This window comes from Ursus americanus, chromosome 13 (genome assembly GCF_024610735.1).
Source record: "Ursus americanus isolate L20-20 chromosome 13, mUrsAme1.1.p, whole genome shotgun sequence".
Lineage (NCBI taxonomy): Eukaryota > Metazoa > Chordata > Mammalia > Carnivora > Ursidae > Ursus > Ursus americanus.
The window spans coordinates 32,237,660-32,261,815 of NC_142139.1; the positions used below are offsets into that span (position 1 = coordinate 32,237,660).

Here is a 24,156-nt window from a genome sequence, read left to right on the forward strand (position 1 = left end):
CCCTGCCATTAATCCCAAGTGATTAGACCCTTGGTTTCCTTGCTCTTATGGAATCTTAGCTGCTGTAATTTCCCATTCACTTCTGGGCATGGAGCACATCTAAGTATTAGACGTAGTTCTCTTTCCTCAGATAATGAAGCAGTAGCCCTACTCCTCACGGGGTTAAGTACAGTATCCCTTGCTCTCTTTGCTAGTCCACTGTAGTGAAAAATGCATGATAACCACATCACGTGTGAACCAAACATAGCTTCCAGTTGAGTAGGCCTCTTTATGGGTTACGGACAGAACTACCCCTCCCCATGCCTCAAGAACCAGGATTCTAACTGGCAAAGTCTAAGGTGGTAGGGAGAGGAAGCACAAAGCCACTAGTGGGGCATTGGGATTGACTGTAAAAAGGGCTCACCCTTTTCCCCAGAGCTGTGTGTTCTGCCTATGGTAGGCATGACATCTTCTATCGGCTGTTGGTTTAGCACACATTCTTCATCCCGGAGGTCAGTACTCCAATCCTGAAGCATTGTCCCCCTCAAGTAGTGCCTTGGCTGAGCCTTTCATGATTAATATTATTCCACTATTGTATCAGGTTTGTGGCTTTGGGTTGGTGGGGCATGCAGTTATTGTAAGCTCACTGTTGAAGCTCCTTTGTTATAACAAGCGTCCTCTGATAGGAACGATGTCACGCGGGACACCGTATCACTGGACCAGGCATTCCTCAAGCTGTCAGATGCGGGTGAGGGCAGTGGCGCCGTGAGCAGGAAAGGCAAGCACATATTCAGACTTCGCTTCACCTACTTAGGATAAATTGCTGTCCTCTCCAAGTTCGAAGGGATCCAACTTAATTGGCCTGCCACCAAATAGTTGATGGGTTTCCCCCAGGCATGGCACACCCTCTTACCATCCACTGTCAGTTATGTATCAGTGATTGGTTAAGCACTAGACAAAAAGGCTTAATGATATATGTATCACAAATAGAGTTCAAAAAAGCACAAGTATTTTTAGGCATCGGTGATAAAGGTCTTGTGTATGTATCTGTATGTTTTATGTTACCTATTTCCCCTATTATTTGTCGTTTTGCTAACATATGTTAGAGGTGGAAAGACTACATATGCCACTCGACATGTGCTCTTCCACTGTGATTATTCCAAATACCCTGTTAGACTAGGGTATATCTAGTTTAGAATATATCTTTTTTTGATATAGTTAAAAAAAAAAAAAAGCCACTACCAACTCATAGAGTGCTACAGTTGGAAGAAAGTTCAGAGAATAATTTGAAACCTCTTGTGTCACAGATGGAAGCATCTGAATGAAACAGCTTGTTAGTCTCAGAGTCACCAGAATGCAAAGTCTTTTAGACTATACTCCCCATGTCCACTCTTTCCTCACCTCATACAACTCCCCAGTGCAAAAACAAAGGAACACACAAACACACACACACAAAACTAAACTAAAACACAACAAAACCAGAGGGCCTTGTTTATTGAAGGTGTTTAATGCATATAAGCTAAATGAGTGGGGTTTGGAATGAGTGGGGCTACTGACTTCTAAGACTACACTTGCAAACTTTCATGTACTTTTAAAGTTAGCTTTGAACAAAAGGTGAGTCATAATTTGATATTTTTACTTCTGAACCTTTTAGTTAGAACGGCACGGCTACTCGGTGTGCAGTGCGTGAGAACTGATGTTCTCTAAAATACATTCAAGTGTATACTGGTGTCCAGTATTGTAAGACCCAGAGAGCGAGCCCAGTCTCTGCATGTTGCCACATTTCTCTACGCAGCAATCTTGGCATCAATGTTGTAGTTAAATACACATCTTCAGTAAGCCTTTGGTGTGAATGGCAAGAGAGATGGGCTGTGTAAATGCATTTTTAATCCACAGAAAAATATTTTTAAAAAAATATTCCTTCCCATCTATAAACATTCTCATTTATTCACAGCAACAACAGCTTCTGCTTTAAAAAGCCGTCTCCTTCAATTGCAACTTTACAACAATAATAGCAAAAATGTCTTTCTGGAAAATCCACTGCCCTCCTAAACACATGCCATCTTTTATGAATTCATTACTTTACTCTCACTAGAGCTCTATCTTTAAAACAAACCTTCTAGGAGACAGGCGAGGACTCTCTTAGAGTCCAAGAGGTAGACACAAAGATGCTGGAAAGAAAAGACTGAATATTCAAATATTAATAAGCTCTTACACATTAAACATTTTTTGGCACTTACTGCCATCCATTCTCTTTTGCTTTGCTACCTACAAAAATACAAGGTAAATCAGATAAAATAAATCTCAAAGGAGACAGGTGATTGCTAAAGGCTTACTTGAGAAATGACTTTTTCTTTTTTTTTTTTTTTTTGAGACATATCTTAACACTCTGGATCTTGGCATTGCAACTGTAAAAGTATGATATTCTTGATACTTGATGAAATATTCATGTCGATCTCTGGAAATAACCTTATGGTGCACTTTCTGTCTACATGGCTTGTTTTGTCTTACTTTGTTTAAATATTTCAAAAATACATGCTTTTCCTCTTCGGCAAAACTGCAAGTTTCTGGAGATTGCTATGATCCTCTGAACCTTCCATAAAGGAACATACTACTAAGTACATTACATGCTTGAAACACAAAACTACTGAATAGCATAAAGAGAGAAATGAGATTAAAAATAAACAACTCTATGAAGAATGAAGAGAAATAATTGAACACAAAATAAGTCCTAGGGAAACTGGAAGAAAACAGCCAAACCTGCTTTAAAGTTTTTACATATAATACATAAAGCACTGGCAAGAATATTAAATAGATGAATAGTTTTTAAACTTTGTTCCCTACACTCCCAGGGCTGTTGTGGCTAGAGGGACAGGGGAGGGTGTTGACAAAAGAGAAGTCAAGCACATGAACAGGCATCAGGCCCTTTTCCTTACTCCAGCACAACACCAGCTCCAATTGAATTTTTTTGAATACTGAAATTCCATGTACAGTTCTGTATGGAAAAAAAAAAAAAAGTTTCTGCTGCTAAAAAAAAAAATAAAATAAAGTTAGGCTTAAGATCACTAAAATAGAACATCATTTAAAACGGAGAAAGTTTATCTTCTATTTAAAACATAGTTTTAAAGCCTACTGATGATGTGTTCAAGGAGGAATTCCAACAGGGGGAATATTTGCTCTGAGCCTATGAGTGTGGCAGACTTGTTTTATTCACCTTTTTTGTCCTACCACAGTCCTTACTTTGTGGGAAGTATTCAATATAGGCCTGTGGACCGACTGAATGCAAGGTTTGCTTGCAGACCGTTGTTCTTACATTTTCCTGAAATTTGAGAGAAAAGTCAGAATATAATCTAACCTAAAGTAGAGTTGAGCTCTGTCCCAGTTAAAATGAATAAATGCCACAGATAAATGAGACACTGTTGAGTCCTCTAACCTTGTATGATCTAGGTCCATAACTCTGGATTAGTCACGTCTTCTTTAGGGATGGAGAAAGATTTAAAAATGTATCTTCATATGGCATTTCTTATTGTGATGGTTAATTTATGTGTCAATTTGGCTGGACCACAAGGCGTCCATATATTTAGTTAAATGCTATGGTAGGGGTTTCTTGGTGACATTAACATTTGAATTGGTATATTGAGTAAAGCTCTTGCCCTCACTACTTTGGGTGGGCCTCATCCAATCAGTTGAAGGTGAATACAGCAAAAAGCCATCCCCTCCCTGAGTAAGAGAATTCCTCTTGACAGACTGACTTTGAATTGGGACACTGGCTTTTTCTTGCCTTTGCAATCAAATTGAAACACTCACCTTTCCTGAGCTTTAAAATCACTGGCCTTTGGATTAGCACTGTATCATAGACTCTCCTGTGTTTCCAACTTGTGTACTCACCCTGAAGATGTTAAGACTTGTCAGCCATCATAATTATGTGAGCCAGGTCCTTATAATAAATCTCTCTGTCTCTGTTTCTGTCTCTCTCTCTCGCTATACACACACACACACACACACACACACACACGGTATTAGTTCTGTTTCTCTGGGGAACACTCACTAATACACTAACTATACAGGGATTCTATCACAAAGGTGCAAAAGTTCCTCTCTGGTGCCAAAAGTTGGGGAAAGGGGATGGGATGGAAAAATCTAGAATACGGTTCAGGCTCTTTCATGGTCTTTTAGCTTTCTCACCATTATTTTACAGATATTCTTGGCTAATCTTCAACAAAGAGGAAAGAATATGCAATAGGAAAAAGTCTCTTGAACAAATGGGTTGGGAAAACTGGACAGCTACATGCAAAAGAATGAAACTGGACCACTTTCTTATACCATCACTCGAAATGGATTAAGGACCTAAATGTGAGACACGAAACCATGAAAATCCTAGAAGAGAGCACAGGCAGTACTTTCTCTGACATTGGCCACAGCAACACCCTTCTAGACTTCTTCAAAAGAAAAATGACCTCAGAGACGCTTAGCTCGTGTAAGGGACAGTCACAAGAAATCTCTGTAGTGCTGAGGCCAAAGCTCCACGTGGGAACACCTAATTTTATTAGAATCGTGAATCTGGAATAATAAAAATTTAAAATCTGGGTGTGCAAATTCAAAAATTTCTGAAATTACAAAAAGTAGTCATTGTACTAAAGAGTGCCTGAGAATCATAGTTAATTCATTTATAAGAATGTAGTAAGACCTAAGAGCCTGATAAAAATTTACATACCAAAGGCTATGGCCCAGTAAAAAAGGAATTAAGATGTTATTTGAAATTGTTATTATCCTAGTAGATAGAAATATTTCCCTACAATGGGCTGCACGATACCATTCTGTAGAATCAAGACAGCTCTACAACTTCCCCAGAGCCTTCTGGTAGTTACTGTACTGACACTGCATGTGGGCGTACGCGGGTGCAAAGTCTAATAGCCAAGCTGCTCTCATTCATTAGACCAAATCAGACCTTAAAACAAATGCAAAAGAAGTCATAACAGAATTTACCCATCAGGAAAAAAAAATTAAATACTAAACAGTCAAAGACCCGATGACATACATGACTGGTGGGCGGCTTCAATTTCATAAAGTGGTTGGGAGACACCATAAAATTGAACAAAGTTCAACCAGATGTCAAGTTTCACAATATTTTTCACAGTATGTTCAACCCACAATTCAAACCGTCTGTGCTTTAACCCATATGGGGATAAAAATGGCATCCATAAATCACAGGCTTTTTTTAAAAAGTGCGTTTACAAAAATGACGATGTGGTTAGGCTGCAGTCTGCGAGTCACTCTTTCACTGAAAAATGACTGGCTATTCTCCATGGTCATTCACTCTGATTTTCACCTGACATTAAAATAAGTGGCTGTTGTACCGTACACTCAGGAAGGTTCCAGGTTATGTGCAAAGACTAAACGTTGGAACACAGTAACTACAGGATATAGCTGTGATCACAGAAGCAGCATGTACCGATAAATAGCCAGATTTCATCATTTCACTTTAGGTAACTGTGTTAGAAAAAAAAAAAAAAAGAGGGATAATAAACATGTCTTATTCCACCCCTAAAAGTTTATTTGCTGTGCCTGATAAAGGTGATTCGGTGCTCATTTACTTCTGAGTAACATCTTATTTACACTTTGAAGTCTGTTTTAAAGTCATCAAATGTGGATGACATCTTTTTTTTTTTTTTAATATCTTAAAGCTCGGTGTTCTGAGCTGATGTTTAAAGTGGTGGCACATAATGTGAATTTTCTCTGAAATCCACATTTATTAATTACATGCCTGTCCATTCTGGGTACCCAAGAAAACTACTAACTGTACCTGAAAGTTCAACTGGCAAAGCAAGAAAATATGCCGGCACTCTTGGCACCCTTTCATTATTCCTGCCCATGATTTCAGAAATTGAAAACATTTCTGGGTGTTTTCCCTTCCAATTTCCATCCCTGGACCTGGAGTGCAGATATCACCCAGTTCAGTTTCACAAGGAGATGGCATTCAAGTGGCTCCACCAAATGCTTGGCAGTAGGGTTCTTTGGTGGACACCATAAAGCTTTCCAGGTAATCAAAAATACTTCTGTACAGAATGTATCTCTTTTTCTATGTTCAAAGCAGTCCTTGCAGATCATTGTTTCAGAGCTGGACTAAGCACAATTGAACATTCAGTTGCAGTAGGCACATTTCAAGCACTCAGTAGCCACAAAGCTATCATCCTTGACAGTCTGCTATAGGACATTTCCATTATCATGGAAAGTTCTATTGAGCAACATTGCTCTAGACAGAGGAGAAGAACAGAATTGAGAAGTGATTTGTTCAATGCCATATTGCTAGTAAGTGGCAGAATCAAGACTTGTTGCCCAAGTTTTGTGACTGTAAATCTTATTCTCTTTTTTATTTTAATTGCTGGGGAGTATGGCTTCTTCCTGAATGGGAGGATTGAAATCTCTCACCTGAGGGATTCATCTGAATGCCACTTCCATCCAGCTCAACAGAGGGCTCATTCAAATATTTTGCTGAAGTGTTCACTTACCAGCCAGCTGTGGCTACCATAATTGCCAAGAATGTCAACAACAGAACAAAATTCTTATTTATTTTCTATTCATTTAACAAATATTTATGCAGTGTTTATTATGCTTATTTATGCCAAGCACTGTAATAAAAACTTTACAAATATTCATTCATTCAATATGCACAACAACTCATTGGAATAGGTGTTATTATTATTATCCTCATTTTATGAATGAGGAAATTGAGACTTAGAGATGATCAGTAATTTACCCAAGGTCCCCCAGATTGTAAGTAACAGAACTGGGATTAAGCCCAGGAGCTATGTCTTTGGTGTCCATGTTTTAAACTACTATGCCAAATGGACTCTTCATTAGAAACATTATACAACCTCATTCCCACTAGAAATCACTACACAGAATGTGTATCTTGATACTAACAGCTTGGAAGAAAAGAACAAGAAACCTTCTATCTTTTACCTGCAAGGGTAAAATAGAAAGCTTGATGTTAACATTCTCATTCTCCACATTAAATTCTAATGGGCAGGAAGAAAGGAGAGTTTTATATTGTAGCCCTTCTTTTTCAAATTACAGATGCCACTGTTGGTTATTCCACATTTGAGATGTCCAGTAAAGCTCTCTGTGGTTACGGAAACGTTTCATAGCTGTGCTATTTATTATCATCGCTACCAGCCATATGTGACTATTAAGCATTTAAAAGGTAACTAAGGTAACTAAGGAATGGAATTTTAAATTTCATTTAATTTTAACAAATTTTAACTTAAGTTTAAATCACCATATGGGGCACATGTTTATTGTACTGGATGGTATGGACCCAGATGGTTCAAGTGAGAACCAGCCAGGGCTCCTTTTTTTATTTCTAAACCTCATGTGCACCTGCTATTCCCTATATCGATGACATATACTGACCTGTTCAGTCATGTAGGCCAGAATGCTTGAGTCATCCTTGAGCACCTTACCTCCGGATATAATCCACCATGGAGTCCTGTTGATTTAAGCTGCTTAAAAACTTGCAGGTGTATGTATATTTCCCCATTTCTCCCACCACCGTCCTGGTCTAAGCCACCATTATCATCAGCCGAGGTGACCACAATATCCCCTAAATTGTTTTATCCCTGCATGTGTGCCTCCCTTTTTCTAAACACAATCATGGCATTCTCTGCTAACAGTTTCAGTTGTTCTTAGGAAAAATGTTACATTCCTGAGGGCTTACTATATGCTAGGTAGTTTGCTAGATTCTTGAAATAGCATAAGAAAATTGACAAGTTCTCCCTTTTCTGTGGCCCAGAAGGCCCTAATTGATCTGCAGCCTGACTCTCATTCCAAGATCACTATCTCAGCTCCGAACACACCAGCTTTGTGGCTGAAGACATGCCAAGTCTGCTTTTCTGCCCCCTGGGGATGTGTGCTACTGGTATAGTGTACATATCTTTGGGATGTGCTAGGTTAGCAAGCTAAAGGAAATTAAAATAAATTACAGACTCAGTTGTGTGTCTGAAGCTCTATAGCACTCAGCTGAGATCAACGACAATACTTGCTTTGATATATGCAGTGGCTACTGTGTACATGATTCTTTACATAGATGGCAGGAGTGGTTTCCACATATTAAAGTCCTATGTATGAGCACACCAGGCATTTTTTATCAATGCTTCACTTTAAACCTTAATATCACCATGTGCGTTCATTATTTAATCCCTTCTTTACAGTTGAGAAAACTGAAAATTAGAGCAGTTAGGTAAATTGTGCCATGTTACATAGCTATTAAGTGGAGTCTGGGGAAGCCAGCTTTCAAATCCAGAGTTGCACTTATACACACACACACACACACACACACACCTCAAAACAAAACCCTAGACTGTCCTGATTGTTCATATAATTAACACAGTAGTTTTGTAAGACAATGATAATGTGATTACCTATAAAAATCTGGAAATTGGAAGAGTAAGTAATTTTCTATAATCAGAAGCATGTATTGAGTGGCAGATATAGGTTTTTGAACTAAGGTCCGTAAGAATTCCAATTGTGTGTTTTTTCATTACAACACACTTTCCCCCTGCTCAATCCATTTTAAATCAAGAATCTTGGCACAATAGAAAAAAAACTCTAAATGAGTTTTGCCATATTCAGTCCCGTGCAGATATTGTAATACCCAAACAGCAAAATAAAACACATACTTCTACAGCCAGCTTGATGATACTAAGCGCTCTATAGGACCTCTCATTACGTGATACCAAGAACCCATAATGATGAACGTAATGGCACACAGCATCTGCCCTCAGCATGGGAACACGGTAGGGCTAGCGCACTTTCCATGATAAGTAACCTACCACCTAGTATTCCAACTGAGCATCAACATTGCATGAAGAAAAATGAAACAGAAGAAATAACACTAATCAGGTATGAATCGCCAGTGGAGTCCTCACATAATATTTCTTGTTCCTTATCTTTGGATCTTTAGGACTTAAGATTTTTCTCAGAGAAAGAAAGCAAGAGAGAGAAAAAATACCAAGAGAAAAAAAATGAAAGAGCACGCTATAATACATCCATGAGATTCATTGGTTTGAGGTCTATTTGATATAGATGAGGCTTAAACAGAATGGCTAGCTCCCTATCACTTTCCCCACTAATCAATGTTTCTTTAAGGTCTGTAAAGATTTTCAGTGTGCCTTTATTTCATCCAAGTATGCAAATGTCGGTAGACCTCTCACAAGGCATGCTCTTCAGCCATGCCAGAATACATAAGGCATAGAACGAGGCTGGAGAAGTAAGTAGACACAGGATCCTGCCTGCCTTGTAGGCCATGCGAAGGGGAAGCCTTGTCTGTTGATAAATCTTGAGACAAAGTACATAAATTGTATTTCAAAATGTTAGACCATGTCAAATGGACAGGCTGGGTCACTATGTTGTACAATCCTATTGCATATCTTTTTATATAGTGAGGATGTTTTTGAAAAAGAATTTACCTGGATATATTCTAATTCTAGTTTCTAATTCTGAATATATAATTTTAACACTTTTAAAAAGGCACTTCTGTAATGTTATCAGTCTGAGAGAAATGAACGTTTTTATGAAATTCATGAAGTGCGTTATGATAAGGTACAAGGTGAGAAATATCTTCTGCCTTTCTCTCAAACTAGATATAATGCTTAGGAAACCAATTTAACAGCATATGATAATATTTAAGTAAGCATGGTGAACATGTCTCTCAAACATTTATCTCTGTGCAGGAACCAGGCTTCCAGCCTGGGATTTCAAAATATCATACCGACAATCTGTTTCATATATAAGAGTATACTACGTTCAAGAAATAGATTTAGGATCTAGGTATATATCTACATAGATACAGATTTATAATACAGCTATACAATATAGAATACAGAACACTCGAAAATATAGTGTTGAAAAAACTGCTTGCCTTCAATGATATACAACATTTTATCACTACAAACTTAGTGTATGTATCATATTTACAAACACTAAATATAAGACAAGTTATGTACATTCTCCCAAAGAAGTAGTAGTAAAACTTTATATGTTCCAAACACTATCACATTTTTCCCTACTAAAGCATTTTGGTACATATTTTTTATATTTTATTTACAAGATTGCTTCTCGGCATCATACACACAATATTTATATGTTTTATATAAAACCTAAGAAAGTCTTAAAGTTAATTCTTATAAAATATTCTTTCTTTTCCTCTAAACTCCCAACATATATGCCAGAAAGTTTCTCTCTTGCCCTACCCCTGGGATCAAACAAGGAAAATATATGATATAAATCAAACTATTTCTTTTCCTGAAGAGTTTTATAGACCATGGAGTTCATTTTCACTGAATACTTCATTTCTTTAAAACTCTTTGTACCAAGATAGGTTTTCAAACTCATCTTATAGTGTAGAAAGGGATACTTTTTTGATAAAGCCAAACACTATATGGTCCCAGAACCTCCCACCTAAACGTATATTGTGCACACCATGATTTAATACTATATTTCTAGCTGTCATGAAGCATCAACACTACAAGTGCCATCATTTTATCTACTAACTAACATATTTCAATGTAGACTGAGCACAGCAAACCTTTGAAGTAGGACAAAATCCAAAGAAAACACTCAACATAAACAAAATATGTGGCAACACTAAAACAAACTATAAAAATTTTATAGGTGGTAGTTTGGCAAGACCTACATAACTTGTCTGTGTGCAACCCAAGCTGAAAGACTGTAAAACTTAAAGCATTATAAACAGAGGCAAAGACACACACACACACACACACACACACACACACACACTTCCTGTGTTAGGATCTCTGAGTTGTCTTTAACATGTCATTCTCCTGTCCTTTTCCATTACAACAACTCTATAATAAGCCGGTTGCCATTTCTCCCTACCCTTCAGGCATGCTAGATCAAAGAATTGGTTTGCTTTTTAATTACTAATTCCTTACGTGTAATTTAGTAAACTGCTCAAAAGCAAGGTGTTATACCGAGTACTTTGTAAGCAGAACCTTCCCCTCTTCCCTTCCCAATACATTATTCGAAGAATGGTTCTCAAGAGGTTAAATATCAAGGTATCTCAAGGAAATTCCTATTGGAAATCTGCTATTTATAATATTTTCAATCAGATTGTGTGAGTCTGTAATGTGAGCCATGGATTTTAAGAAGATAAAGTCACAGGCAGAAAAACCACTGATAGACCGTTGCACTATCATAGGCAAGACATGATGGCGGTGGGGTTTACAGTAGGTGGAGTGAACATGTAAAAAAATGAGTAAATGAGTTCATTATGTTGTGCACCTGAAATTAATATAATGTTATATGTAAATTACACCTCAAAAAAAAGAGAAAAATAAACAAAACAGAAATAAAAGCAGCATGTAATCCATGAAAGAAGTGTGTTTCAAAAAAAGAAAGATGATAAGGACCAAACCAGAAATAACAGACAACAGGAAGAGTAGAATTGACAAGTCCACAAAAATTCTCTTTCAAAAAATCAATGAAGTATATTAATCCTTATAATAAGCATACAAAAGCTACATGAAAAAGTGACAATAGTGTATTTGTATGCATAAAAGATTTTAGCAGGCCATATTCTTGAATGTGAAGAGCAAATACTCCAAATATGTCAGTTCTTTTGAAGGTAATGTTGTTGTTGTCACTGTTTAATTTTAATTACTTTAGTGATGACAATGGAGAGACATGGAAACTGGCAAGTATTATAAGAAGGTGAGAAAGAAATAGAACACTGAAAAAGGGATATTGAAGAAATTATCTAAGTTTTCAGAAATGTGGCTAATTTGGCATTCTATTTTATAAATGTAATCAAATAAATTTCAGATAATTAAAATGTAAAATGTAAAATAATTAAACAAAAATGTTGAAAGTATTAATACTGAACTAAACTCAAAATAAAGACAAACTTTCTAAGTATCTCAAAGGCCACATGGAGCCCATGGCATCTCAGTGGTTATCTGTCACCCCATCATAGAAACCACTAGGCATCCAAAAGACACTACAGGAATCGAGGATCTTTTTGTCACTGTCGCCACGAAAACACAGTAAGCCCATCTTCATTTACCTACACCTTTTCTTGAGGTAGGGAAGGAGGAAAACTTAAATTCTAAATAACTGGTAGCTTTCAAAGGCAAAAGAAAACAGAACAGTCATCTATAATTTTTTAGACCAAGCCTGAGGGAGAACTAAATTCTGAATAGACTGTAATGTTTGAAAGTAAACTGCATAAATTAAAAGAAATCAAGATATGGTTAACTGGCAAGTCTATTCTCTGTTATTTATTTGTAAGGGGTTCTGTATTTGCTTTCTACTGCTATGTAGCAAATGCCTATTCTAAATCCATCATCCAGAGATAACCATTGTTAATATGTTCATATTTGTATAAGTAATGCTCTAGTATATATCTACTCTATTTTTCATTCTAGGCTTTTTATGTATCAGTAAAAATTTAGATGCAATAATTTTCACTGATTAGTAGCCCACACTTTTATTTAACATTATGTAGTAGAATCACAGATGTATTCATAATACAGCTCAGATATGCAAGGAAAACTAAGCATGATACCAGGGCATGATGGTCATGGGACCAAAATTTCACTTCCCATAGGAAGGCTTATGACGATGAGAGTAGATGCAAAAAATAAAGACACAATATCCCTTTTGGGTGGTAAATTTAGAGGCATTTCACATTTTCTTTTCTATATTTTCTTTATTTTTTACTATACGATTTTCTGTAGTGTGCACATATTGTTTTTTATGGAAAAATCCAATGTAATGTAATACAATTTTCCCAGGAAAGATTTCCAAGCATGCAAAAGAAGCAGTTTGCACTGTTTAGAAGTGTTGAAGGACAATAGCACTAGGACACCCATAGTCTTCATCAAACAAGGTAAGAGAGTTCATCTACGTTTTGGGGTTTAAGGGAGGGTGAGGCAAATAAAATACTTTCTGGGATCTGAGTAAGACTAGGGTTAAAAGAAGCTGAGAAAAGGACATCAGAGTAAAGCTCTGAACAGGCTGGAGATTCCATCCAGCCAAGAGAAATGATGTAAGTTCTTTTGTGGGATAAAGCCCACTCTTATATTTTTAATCTATTATATTATGTTATATCATATAAATTTTATAACATAATTTAATTTTTATATTATGTCAATTTATAGTATATTATAAATATAATTCTTAATGAAATTATTTTCTCATTGGATGGTATAGATCTTCAAGTAAATTTTTCAAGGAAGTTTTGTAAGCGGCGTTTTTTGAGCTCCTGCATATTTATGTCACTTCCATCACTTTCATTCATAAAATATTCATAACCTGGCCCTATACAATAAAGTGGGGCCACAGGCTTTTCCTCTCAAAAGCAGTAGATGTTATTCTGTGGGCTTCTGCAGGCAAATGTAACGTTACCCTGATTTTACCATGTCAAAGAAAAAAAACCACCAAGGCTGCCTGAGTTTTTACTGTTTTCTTTCAAGCTTTTGCATGGGTTCTTCTTCCCCAGGAACACTTCAAATTATTTGGTAGTGTCCAGCTCTGTGCCTTGTACATCTAACATCTTCTCTCTCATCATTCTGAACATTTCTCACCCTCGTTAGGCATTTGAGATGAGCTTGTCATGTTTGCCTTCCACATTACTGATACAATTTCTCAGTGTCAGATCTGTTCTTTCCTGCCTCCTCTGTGGACTCAATTTGGTTGCTTCATTTTAAAATTTCGTTATTCCACTCTATTTTACAGCATTTCCCCTAAAGGATGATAATTATTTTCTTATGGATTTCTGATTCTGTTTCATAATAACCAAACCTTCTTACACTCTACTGAGATGGCTCGTCAGTTTTCCTTTTTTTTTTTTCCTATTTTTCCTAGTTCCCTTCTGAGTCTTCAGCATGATTTTTTCCCTCTCTTCTTCTTTACAAAGTGTGAAAGATTCAAATTTGCTTTTTAAAAACTACTTATAAGAGATTTACACAGAAAAGGTGATGGAGAAAGCAGATGACATATAGAATACACTTCTCACAGTGCATAGCCAACTTTCAGATCTATCAGATTTTTATAGAGTTTAGTTTTAAGGATTGAAATGGGCTTTTTCTCCTCTGAACAGTTCCCAGTGTATACTGATGACAGTTCCTAGTTTTGTTCTTAGCAATGGAACTTCCTGTTTGGAGGCCCTGGTCCTCTGTCTCCACCAAAACTGCCCACTAGCCCCTTCTCTATGTGCTGGTGATTTTTTTCTCCTATAAATGTACAGGAAAAAAGAGGTACAAAGGGAAGAGAACAGGGTAAGTGGACAACACTTTGGTGTGTTAAAAAATAATAAAACTAATTATAGAGGCTATGCCTACTAAAATTGCTTTTTAATACTAATCCCTTATGTATTATGATTATGAAGTAATTTAGTAAACTTCTCAAAAGCAAGGTGTTATCCTGAGTACTTTGTAAGCGGAACCTTCCCTCTTCCCTTCCCAACACATAATTCTAGTATGGTTCTCAAGAGGTTAAATAAGAGATTTAAACAGAAAAGGTGGTGGAGAAAGCAGACGGTATATGGAATAGGCTGCTTTCTCCTTATTCCCTACTCGTTATTTCCCCCTGGGATTTACTGTCAGTGAATGGATAGACAGAGAGATATTCACGGGAGTGGAGAGAAGCTAGGGGTTAAAGACAGCATTGTGGAGGACTCCAAAGTAGTAGACATGTAGAGGGTCAGCTGCTCAGCCTTTAAGGGAGTCTCTAAACTGATGACAAAAGACAGACCGAGTCAGGGCACCTGAGTGCCTCAGTCAGTTAAGTGTTTGACTCTTGATTTCAGCTCCAGTCATGATCTTGAGATCCTGAGATCGAGCCCCATGTCAGGCTCTTCTTATTTGAAGAAATAAGCAGGGAGTCTGCTTGGGATTTTCTCTCTCCCTCTCCCTCCGCACCTACCCCTACTCTTTCTCAAATAAATAAGTAAATAAATAAACAAAAACAGACAGACTGGGGAAATATTAGGAGTCTTTCTCTTCGTTCTCTTTCTCACTAGCTTGCCGTGTTTTTAGATGAAATAGCATTAGTGGTCTGTCAACTAAGATTTGCAACCCTGGGCACCTGCGTGGTTCAGTCGGTTAAGCATCTGCCTTTAGCTCAGGTCATGATCCAGGGGTCCTGGGATTGAGCCCTGCATGGGGCTCCCTGCTCAGCAGGGTGTCTGCTTCTCCCTCTGCACCTCCCCCTGCTCATGCTCTCTCTCTCTCAAAAAAAAAAAAAAAAAAGATTTTCAACGCCAAAACATTATTCTAATAATTAGCCATTATGTTATAAATAGTATGTAGTATAATAATAAGGTAGTACTGGGCGCCTGGGTGACTCAGTCAGTTAAGCGTCTGCCTTCGGTTCAGGCCATGATCTCAGGATCCTGGGATTGAGCCCTGCATTGGGCTCCCTAGTCAGTGGGGAGTCTACTTCTCCCTCTGCCTCTGTCCCTCTCCCTGCTTGTGCTCTCTCTCGCTCTCTCTCTCGAATAAATATTTTCTTAAAAAGGTAGTATTATTTTTTATTTTAATAATGTGGTAGTATGCTAATAGATTTCCATGTTTTGTGGGTAGTCATAATCTGGTTTAGATCAATACAACATGCTTGGGGACCATAGAGTCTACCGAAAGGGTACACTACTATTAAGTAACTAACTTGGTGTATTAATGTGAACACAGGCCAGAGATCCAAATTTTAGACATTTCACACTTTGCTATGTATTTCAGCAATTGCAAATGTTACAAAAATATTTGCCAATTTTCTGAAATTTATGGCCTTAACAGTATTTAATATAATGTAGTACTCAGCATTTTTAAAGTCACTAGAGGTTTATAAGGCGGAAAAAATAAGTTGTTTGAGTTGTCACGGCTCAGAGATAATCTTATTAACAATATCAGTTCCCAGATCTTTTCTTTTTATTATGGCAACAGATTTAAGTTTGCTGTACAGCAACACTGTCCACTCATATAGCATACTTTATCAGTCATCTAAGGCGGCGCCTGGGTGGCACAGTCAGTTAAGCATCTGACTCTTAATTTCAGCTCAGGTCATGATCTCAGGGTCGTGAGACTAAGCCCCACATTGGGCTCTCTCTCTCCCCCTGCCCCTCCCCTGCTCGCTCTCTCTCAAAAATAAATAAATAAATAAATAAATAAATAAATAAAAATAAACAAACAAAGAGTTTTTAGACCAAAAATATCTGAAACTCTTGTTACAGATGAGTAGTCCAAAGAAGAGTCAAGTAGGAATTTCTTACAGAAACAGTAATTATAAGCAGATGATGTAAAGACAAAAGGATCATTAGCACGGTTGAAAATCAGGTTATTAGCTAGATACCAATTATACAATAGAAATATAACGCAAGCCATGAATGAGAGTCATATGTGTAATTGTAAACTTTCTAGTAGTCATATTTTGAAAGTTAAAAAAGCAGATGAAATTAATATATTTTATTTAACCCTAATATACTCTAAATTTTAATATTTCATTATAAAGTCAGCCTTTTTCTGTTTGTGTGATAATAATTCAAAATCTGTATTGTATACTTAAAGAATATCTTAAATTGGGCTAGTTGCTTTCAAATGATTAACAGCCACACAGGGTTAGTGGCCACCAATACTGGACCATTGCAAGTCTAGGTTTTTATGTTATAATCATACTTTGAGAAAAAAATGTTTTATAGGAAAAATAGTGTGAGAGACAATCATAAATTATCTTCTCTTACCTACACAAATCTTCTTTTATGTGAAGAGAAATCAATTCCTTAGGAATATGAAAAGAAAGTATGCTCTCTGACATCTGCTCCCGAATTCGCATCCACTTATTGTCAGATGTGGGAAATCTATATAATTTACACACTGGGTTCTTCAGCACTGGGACGGAAGAAAAAACAAAAGGTTAGTAGTTAAATTATAAATATATGCCCATTAGATAAAGATCAATTAACAAAATTATTAATCAGTGTACCATTGTAATTATTTATTTAATCAAGAATTTGTTTTTATCATAATTCACTAGTGTGTTTGAATTTCTAAGAATTTTGTTCTTCTATTTTTTTCAGTAGCTTCTGGGACATGCAGTCTTTATTAAATTAAAAAATGATATGACAAATTCCAATTCATAAATATGGCCATTGTGATTCTCTAGTTTATCACCTATTAATTTCTTTGTCTTCTAAAGATTTTGTTAAAGCATATGTATTTATAAATATACATGAAATATATGTATTTATATATAATACACACAAAAATTCTATTTCTTACTTTCTTCTGATAATTGTTAGCCAACTTTGCTCACTTATACAGTAGATGAGAACTGACATGTTATTTTAGAGGTTTCAAATGGCCCCACTACTAAAACGTTTTATTTCTTAAATGCCAGGAAGGTTCATTCCTTGGCTTAAGAGCTATTACAATTCAAATATTCTGCATACTTTAGTGCCAATGAGTCAATAACATGCTTTCCTAATGCCACATATTCCCAGAAGCAAGACCAGGAGGCTGTGAACAAACTATATTTGTGGGTGGGAAGTGTTTTGGGAGAAAGTAACAAGATCATGCCATCAAGCATTTTAAAAGATTTAGAGAAAAAGTAGAGGGCCAGATATTAAGATAATACTTGATACTTTTTTCATGAGGCCTCCTACCACACTCCCAAACCATTTATTTCAGGGGAGAAATTTATATCCACTGCTATTGAGCAACGAATGCTTTTGTTAACACTCATACACCAAAGCTTAATGGGCATTAAAATATCAGTCAATTGCCAGTCAAGTATCTACAATTATTTGACTCCAGTTTACCAATAAAGCTGATTTAAAACAAAATTTGATATTAAAATGGAGCATGGGTTGTCTGGGCCAGTTCTCCTCAATGTATACGGTAAAATTCCTTTCAAAAGTTTAATGTCCTATATGACCATATCTCACTCACTACTTGGGTAAATATACAATAGCTTTCTGAACATTAAAATGAGGATCTAGTCATCTGTTCCTCTACAATCATCCATTCTCAGAAGTATAGTATAGACAGTATCATTATCAGAATTGATGCTACATCAGAAACCTTGGTTTCAGACATCCCATTCTTCAACAACTAGACTCAAAGTTTCCTGTATACCTACCTATCCACTACAAAGAATTAGCCAAAGTGTTTACTTTTCAAAAGCACCAATAGAAGCTGGAAGACAGTAGAATATTTCCAGTATGTTGAGTGAAAATATTTAAAATCTAGAGTTGTGGGGTGCCTGGGTGGCACAGCGGTTAAGCGTCTGCCTTCGGCTCAGGGCGTGATCCCTGCGATCTGGGATCAAGCCCCAAATCAGGCTCTTCTGCTATGAGCCTGCTTCTTCCTCTCCCACTCCCCCTGCTTGTGTTCCCTCTCTCGCTGGCTGTCTCTATCTCTGTCGAATAAATAAATAAAATCTTTAAAAAAAAAAATAAAATCTAGAGTTGTATGTCCAGTTAAAAAAATAAAATAAAATCTTGAGTTGTATGTCCAAAGAGATTATATTTTTAACATAAATACTACCTCAAGTTTTATCAATTAGATTATATCACAGATCCATAGATAAAATTAACTGTATTTCTTTTCTTTCTTTTTTATTGAGGTGTGATTGACATATAACATTACATTAGTTTCAAGTGTACAATGTAATGATTCAATATTTGTACACTGTTGCAAAATGATCACCACAATAAGTCTAGTTAACATCTGTTACCATCATAGTTATAAATCTTTTTTCTTGCGGTGAGAACATTTAAGGTGTACTCTCTTAGTACTTTCAAATACAGTATTATTAACGATAGTCATCATGTTGTATATTATATCCCTAAGACTTACTTATTTTATAGCTGGAAATATGTATCTTTTGATGCCCTTCACTCATTTCAACCATTGCCACTACCTATCTCTGGCAAACCCCAAACTGTTCTCTGTATCTACGAGCTTAGTTTTTTGTTTAATTAGTTAATTAATTTAGATTCCCCATATAAGAGAAATCATATGATATTTATCTTTCTGTGTCTGACTGATCTCACTTAGCAGAATTCCTTTAAGGTTTATTCATGTTGTCACATATGGTAAGAGTTCATTCTTTTTTATGGCTGAGTAATATTCCATTATATATATCACACATTTCTTTCTCCATTCATCTATCAGTGGACACCAGTTATTTCCATGTCTTGGCTATTGTAAATAATGCTGCTATAAACCTGGGGGTACCAGATATCTTTTCAAGTTAGTGTTTTCATTTCCTTTGGATATATTCCCAGAAGTGGAATTGCTGGATCATATAGCAATTCTATTTTTAATTTTTTGAGGAACCTCCATACTGTTTTCCATAGTGCCTACACCAATTTACATTCCTACTAACAGTGTGCAAGGGTTCCCTTTTCTCTACACATCCTCTCTAACACTTGTTATTTCTTGTCTTTTTGATAATAGCCATTGTAATAGGTGTGAGGTGACCGTTCATTGTGGTTTTCATTTGCATTTCCCTGATGATTAGTTATCTTGAGCATCTTTTCATGTACCTGTTGGTCATCTGTATGTCTTTGGAAAAATGTTTATTCAGATCCTCTGCCCATTTTTTAAACTTATTGGTCTTTTTGCTATTGAGTTTTATCATTTTTTCATATATTTTGGATATTAGGCCTCATCAGATATATTTTCTTCCATCTGAAATAAAAACCAGCCAATAAAAGAAACTATGATATATCATTAATTTTTAAAGTGACAATGTTCCAAAGATGTAAGAATTTTACTACAACCCCTAATGTTCCATCTTTAGAGTTTGAGAAGAAAAAAAAGTAAGTACTGAATTCAACATAGTGTCAGTCAGGTTAAACCATTTATGGGATCTCATGAATCCTAATGTAGCTAACGTGATCAGGAATATAAACACATTCTTTTACAGTAAGACAAAAACTCTCTCTGAAATGTCTAAATTTTTTCTTAGTAACCTAAGTAAATATTCAATTACTTGGCTTGAATACTCAGTATATGTGCTGCTTTTAAACCTCTGGGGTTTTTTTCTTCAAGATTATACAGAATTTTTGTAAGCATCCTTCATTTTTCTTGCCTTTTATAAAATAATAATTACTTTTTAGAAAATCTGTATTTTGAATCAAGTTACAAAATACAAAATTTTTCATCTTCTCCGTTATCCTAAAGCTAGTCCTTCCACTTTTGATTATATTGTTTTTATTTTAATGCTTTTCAGTGCATTTAAATATAAATCTTCACTGAAATAGTTTTAAAATCAGAAATCAAGGGCAGTTGAATTAACGAGCTCCAGAACTCTCCTCTGACGACCTGGTACATATCATACAAGATTCTATGGGAAGGATGCTGTTTTTAAGGAAAACACTTGGGACAAATTTAAAAAAAAAAATCAGGCAACTTGATCATCCTAAAGAAAATCCCAATTATGTCTCCCATCTAACTTTCATGTTATAGGTTATGATCTTTTAAAACTCATAGGTCTCCAAACACTAGTACTAAATCAGGATTGCAATGTAGCTATAGTGGGATCCACCTTACAACCCAATTTGATCCAGCAGCATTCCTTATTAAACACTAGGCACAAAGCAAGAACACCTACTCTGTATCTTAAAAATATCATATAAAGGAATATGACTTTAAAAATGAAAAAAAATATGGCCCAACTTTTTACTACCATGCAAATTTATTGCACTGGTTACAAAAATGACTAGATAAGATGTTCTTAACTCAAAATTCTTACTGTGTTGATAATGGGGAAATTTTATCCTCTCTATGTAGAAGTAAGGCATGGTATTCATGCACCAAATACTGGACAATGGATCATAAATGATGAATGCTTGTGTCAATTTTTTAAAAAAGTTTCTTCCCTATAGAAGCGATACAATTCTAACAATTCTGCATACTCATTCCAGCTATGGGAATGAGTCCATCACTTTCAGCCCTGGCTCTTCATTGATGCCAAGTTTTTCTTTTTATAGAAGATGTATTTCTGACCATACAATAGGCCTGTCAACTCAGAATACTATCTAATATCTATTATAAATTCTTTAAAGAGAACTCTGTGTGCATGCTCATTTTTTTTCACTGCTTTTGTCAAAACAAGTGCTAAAAACATCATGTGACAGATTCTGCCAAGAGAAAAGTAGTAGAGATATTTTGGACCACATCATGGTCTTGGGATGACTTAATAAGAGTAAGTTGGTCCAAATATTGATAATTCCCTTTGAGGTCCACTCCCTCTCGTGAGCACAGAAACAGAAAATAAATGGCAGATTTTTCCCCCAAATTGCAGCACAACTCAAATTTCTATATTGTTTCTCTCAGACACTGCAGCACGGCTTCTTCAACAAGGTAACGTGCCCAGCAATTGTGAAAGCCAAGCTGTTCTGACTGTGAATTATCGAAATAAAGATGCCAAAGAAATGTTCAACACCACCAACATATAGAAAACACACAAAGGAAAACAACAAAACATGGCTGTTAAAAGCAAACTAGGGCAGAAAAGATAAACCAGAGAGAAACCACAGGAATGATTTTCCCCCCATTCCTATTTTAGGAATGTCAGTAGATAGACAAGGAATTTTACAAATTTAGATTCAGGGACAAGAGGGTCATCAAAAAGCCAAATGCTTATTTCCTCCAGTTGTCTTTAATATACTTCTCAAGAGGAAGCTCATCTGTGATTATCTTTCTGAACTTTCTTGCGTTCAGGAGGTGGCAGAAGTCACATATTTAAATGGAATCTGACTTTATTGGCTTTAAGCCTTACAAAAATCGTTAGTTTAATGTCCTGCAGATTCTTACAGAGAATTCATTCTGTAGCTTTTAACTATGCAGTTGTTTAATAGTTTAATTATTCAGCTGAATGTACATGCATTGCCTGTTTTCCAAATGCTACATTATACTTACTAAAGATAAGTCTGTGTAATCCAATTAGATACTGACATTCCCTCATTTGTACTTGGAAATATCTTAGATTTATATACATCTGAAATGTAGGTTGGCTCTTTTTAAGATTGGATAAGAACTGAAAAACCTAAATAGAAACCACTAAAACACTATCCTAAGCATGGTTATGGAAAAGAGATGGCAAGAAGACGTGAAAGGAACTTGGAAAACACAGCAGAGAGAGATCTCTTTAAAAATAATAAAGATGAAAATAAAAGATCAAATCAATTATTTAAAAAAATGAACTAAAAATTGTTTAGTTACTTTTCTCTAGGTGTGTTATAAAATCTAAATTATGTTATTGTTTGTGCTGTTTTTTAAAGAAGAAAAAGAATGGAATAGAAAATAGGATATAACTTTGTTGGACAAAGTGCTGCTTCCCTAGTCTAGCCAAACCCATAAGTTCTTGGTTCGCCATCTTCAATTTAAGGCCAAGAATAAGAAAAACTATTACAGACGTCAGAATAGGACATAAAGATAATTATTTTGTGGTCATTCAGTCTCGAGTTGATGATAATTGGTGAGTTTAGTGTGCAGAATTTGGATTTTAGATTTTGGATGGTCAGAAAATGATTTGTGTCACTCTTTCCAGTTTCAACGATTTGCTCTGTTCATTCTAGTTCAGTAATTAAAGTAAAAGACACCACTAGTAAGGGTAGAAGTGGCTCATATTTCATGCTGAGCAACCTGAAATGACCTATACTTCTCTGAACTCAAGTTGTTTCTCACCAATTTCCTTCTGTTCAAGGAATGCCCCGCATCTCAAAGGAATATTCCTCTTTCCTGGCTATATGTAAACTCAGCTGTGCTAGCACCTCCTCCAGGAAGGCTTCCTTGACTTCTACCCCATCCCTCCCTATAGGTTTGTCTCCTTTGTCCTTCCCATCCCCATCTCTGCCATGGTTCTTACCAGTTGTGCTACAACTGACTCCTTATTATTCCATGTCACCCATTAGAGTGAGAACTTTGTGAAGGCCAGGATTGTGCTGTTGTTCTTGTCCTCATTCTATCTCCTGCATCTAGCACAGTGCCAAGTAAATACAAACATTCCACAGAAATAAGCTTAAGCCTTGCAACTCAGATGTTTCTCACCATTACTTGCCCCAAATGGAGAACAGGTAGAGCACCAACAACTGTGTGAATTGGGAAGGGAAAATGCAAGAGTGAAGAACATAATCGAAAACCTCACTTCAAGGGAGACCAGGCATCAGAATGAAGGATGAAAAAAAAACTGATTGAGAGAAAGGCCTCGTCATTTGCTGCAACACGGACGGCACTGGAGGAGATAATGCTAAGTAAAATAAGTCAAGCAGAGAAAGACAATTATCATATGGTTTCTCTCATCTATGGAACATAAGAACTAGGATGATCAGTAGGGGAAGAAAGGGATAAAGAAAGGGGGGGGTAATCAGAAGGGGGAATGAAACATGAGAGACTATGGACTCTGGGAAACAAACTGAGGGCCTCAGAGGGGAGGGGGGTGGGGGAATGGGATAGACCGGTGATGGGTAGTAAGGAGGGCATGTATTGCATGGTGCACTGGGTGTTATACGCAACTAATGAATCGTCGAACTTTACATCGGAAACCGGGGATGTACTGTATGGTGACTAACATAATATAATAAAAAAACATAAAGAAAAATAAAAATAAATTCCCTGACAATTCCAAAAAAAATAAAAAATAAAAAGAGAAAGCCCTCTTCACATTTGTCCACAAAATGTTAGCTTTTTATTCTATCATCTTCTTGCCCTTATTTTTCTTCCAGTTTAACCTGAGATGGGCAGTGGAGGAGGTAACGGATTACTACAGGAAGATAGCTGAAGCATTTAAAAGTGTCTAAGAGATGATTCCATTATTAGATAATGAAATTCACTCTTCCATTGAAGCTATTTAACATTCTAAATATATTAGTACACAGTAATGAAAATATATGGAAATTCCAAAAGAGCAAAGTTAATGGACTCTATCATATTTGTTAAAACAGCAAAGGGCAAAGAAATCTGGTGAGTAAATATAAAGGATCAAAGGGCAGTATTAAAAGTCAAAATGGCCCCAAATTTTATATAGCGGAGATTTATAAATACAAGGGCAAAATCTATTTAAATTAGTATGGGGAAAATACAACAGAGTTATCTTTGGTTATATAAAATGACATCATCTAAAAATCCACAAGGCAGGAGATTTCATAGTTCATGA

General features: G+C 36.2%; 1 protein-coding gene across 9 annotated transcripts in view; it reads right to left on the bottom strand.

The window, feature by feature from the left end:
- Positions 1-24,156, bottom strand: part of INPP4B (inositol polyphosphate-4-phosphatase type II B) — a 745,035-nt gene that overhangs the window by 171,657 nt on the left and 549,222 nt on the right. For all 9 annotated transcript variants that reach the window (XM_087866479.1, XM_045798922.2, XM_087866474.1 and 6 more), the window contains one exon: positions 16,733-16,880. In XM_087866479.1, coding sequence (XP_087722605.1) covers positions 16,733-16,880 — 148 coding nt within the window. The remainder of the gene's footprint in view (positions 1-16,732; positions 16,881-24,156) is intronic.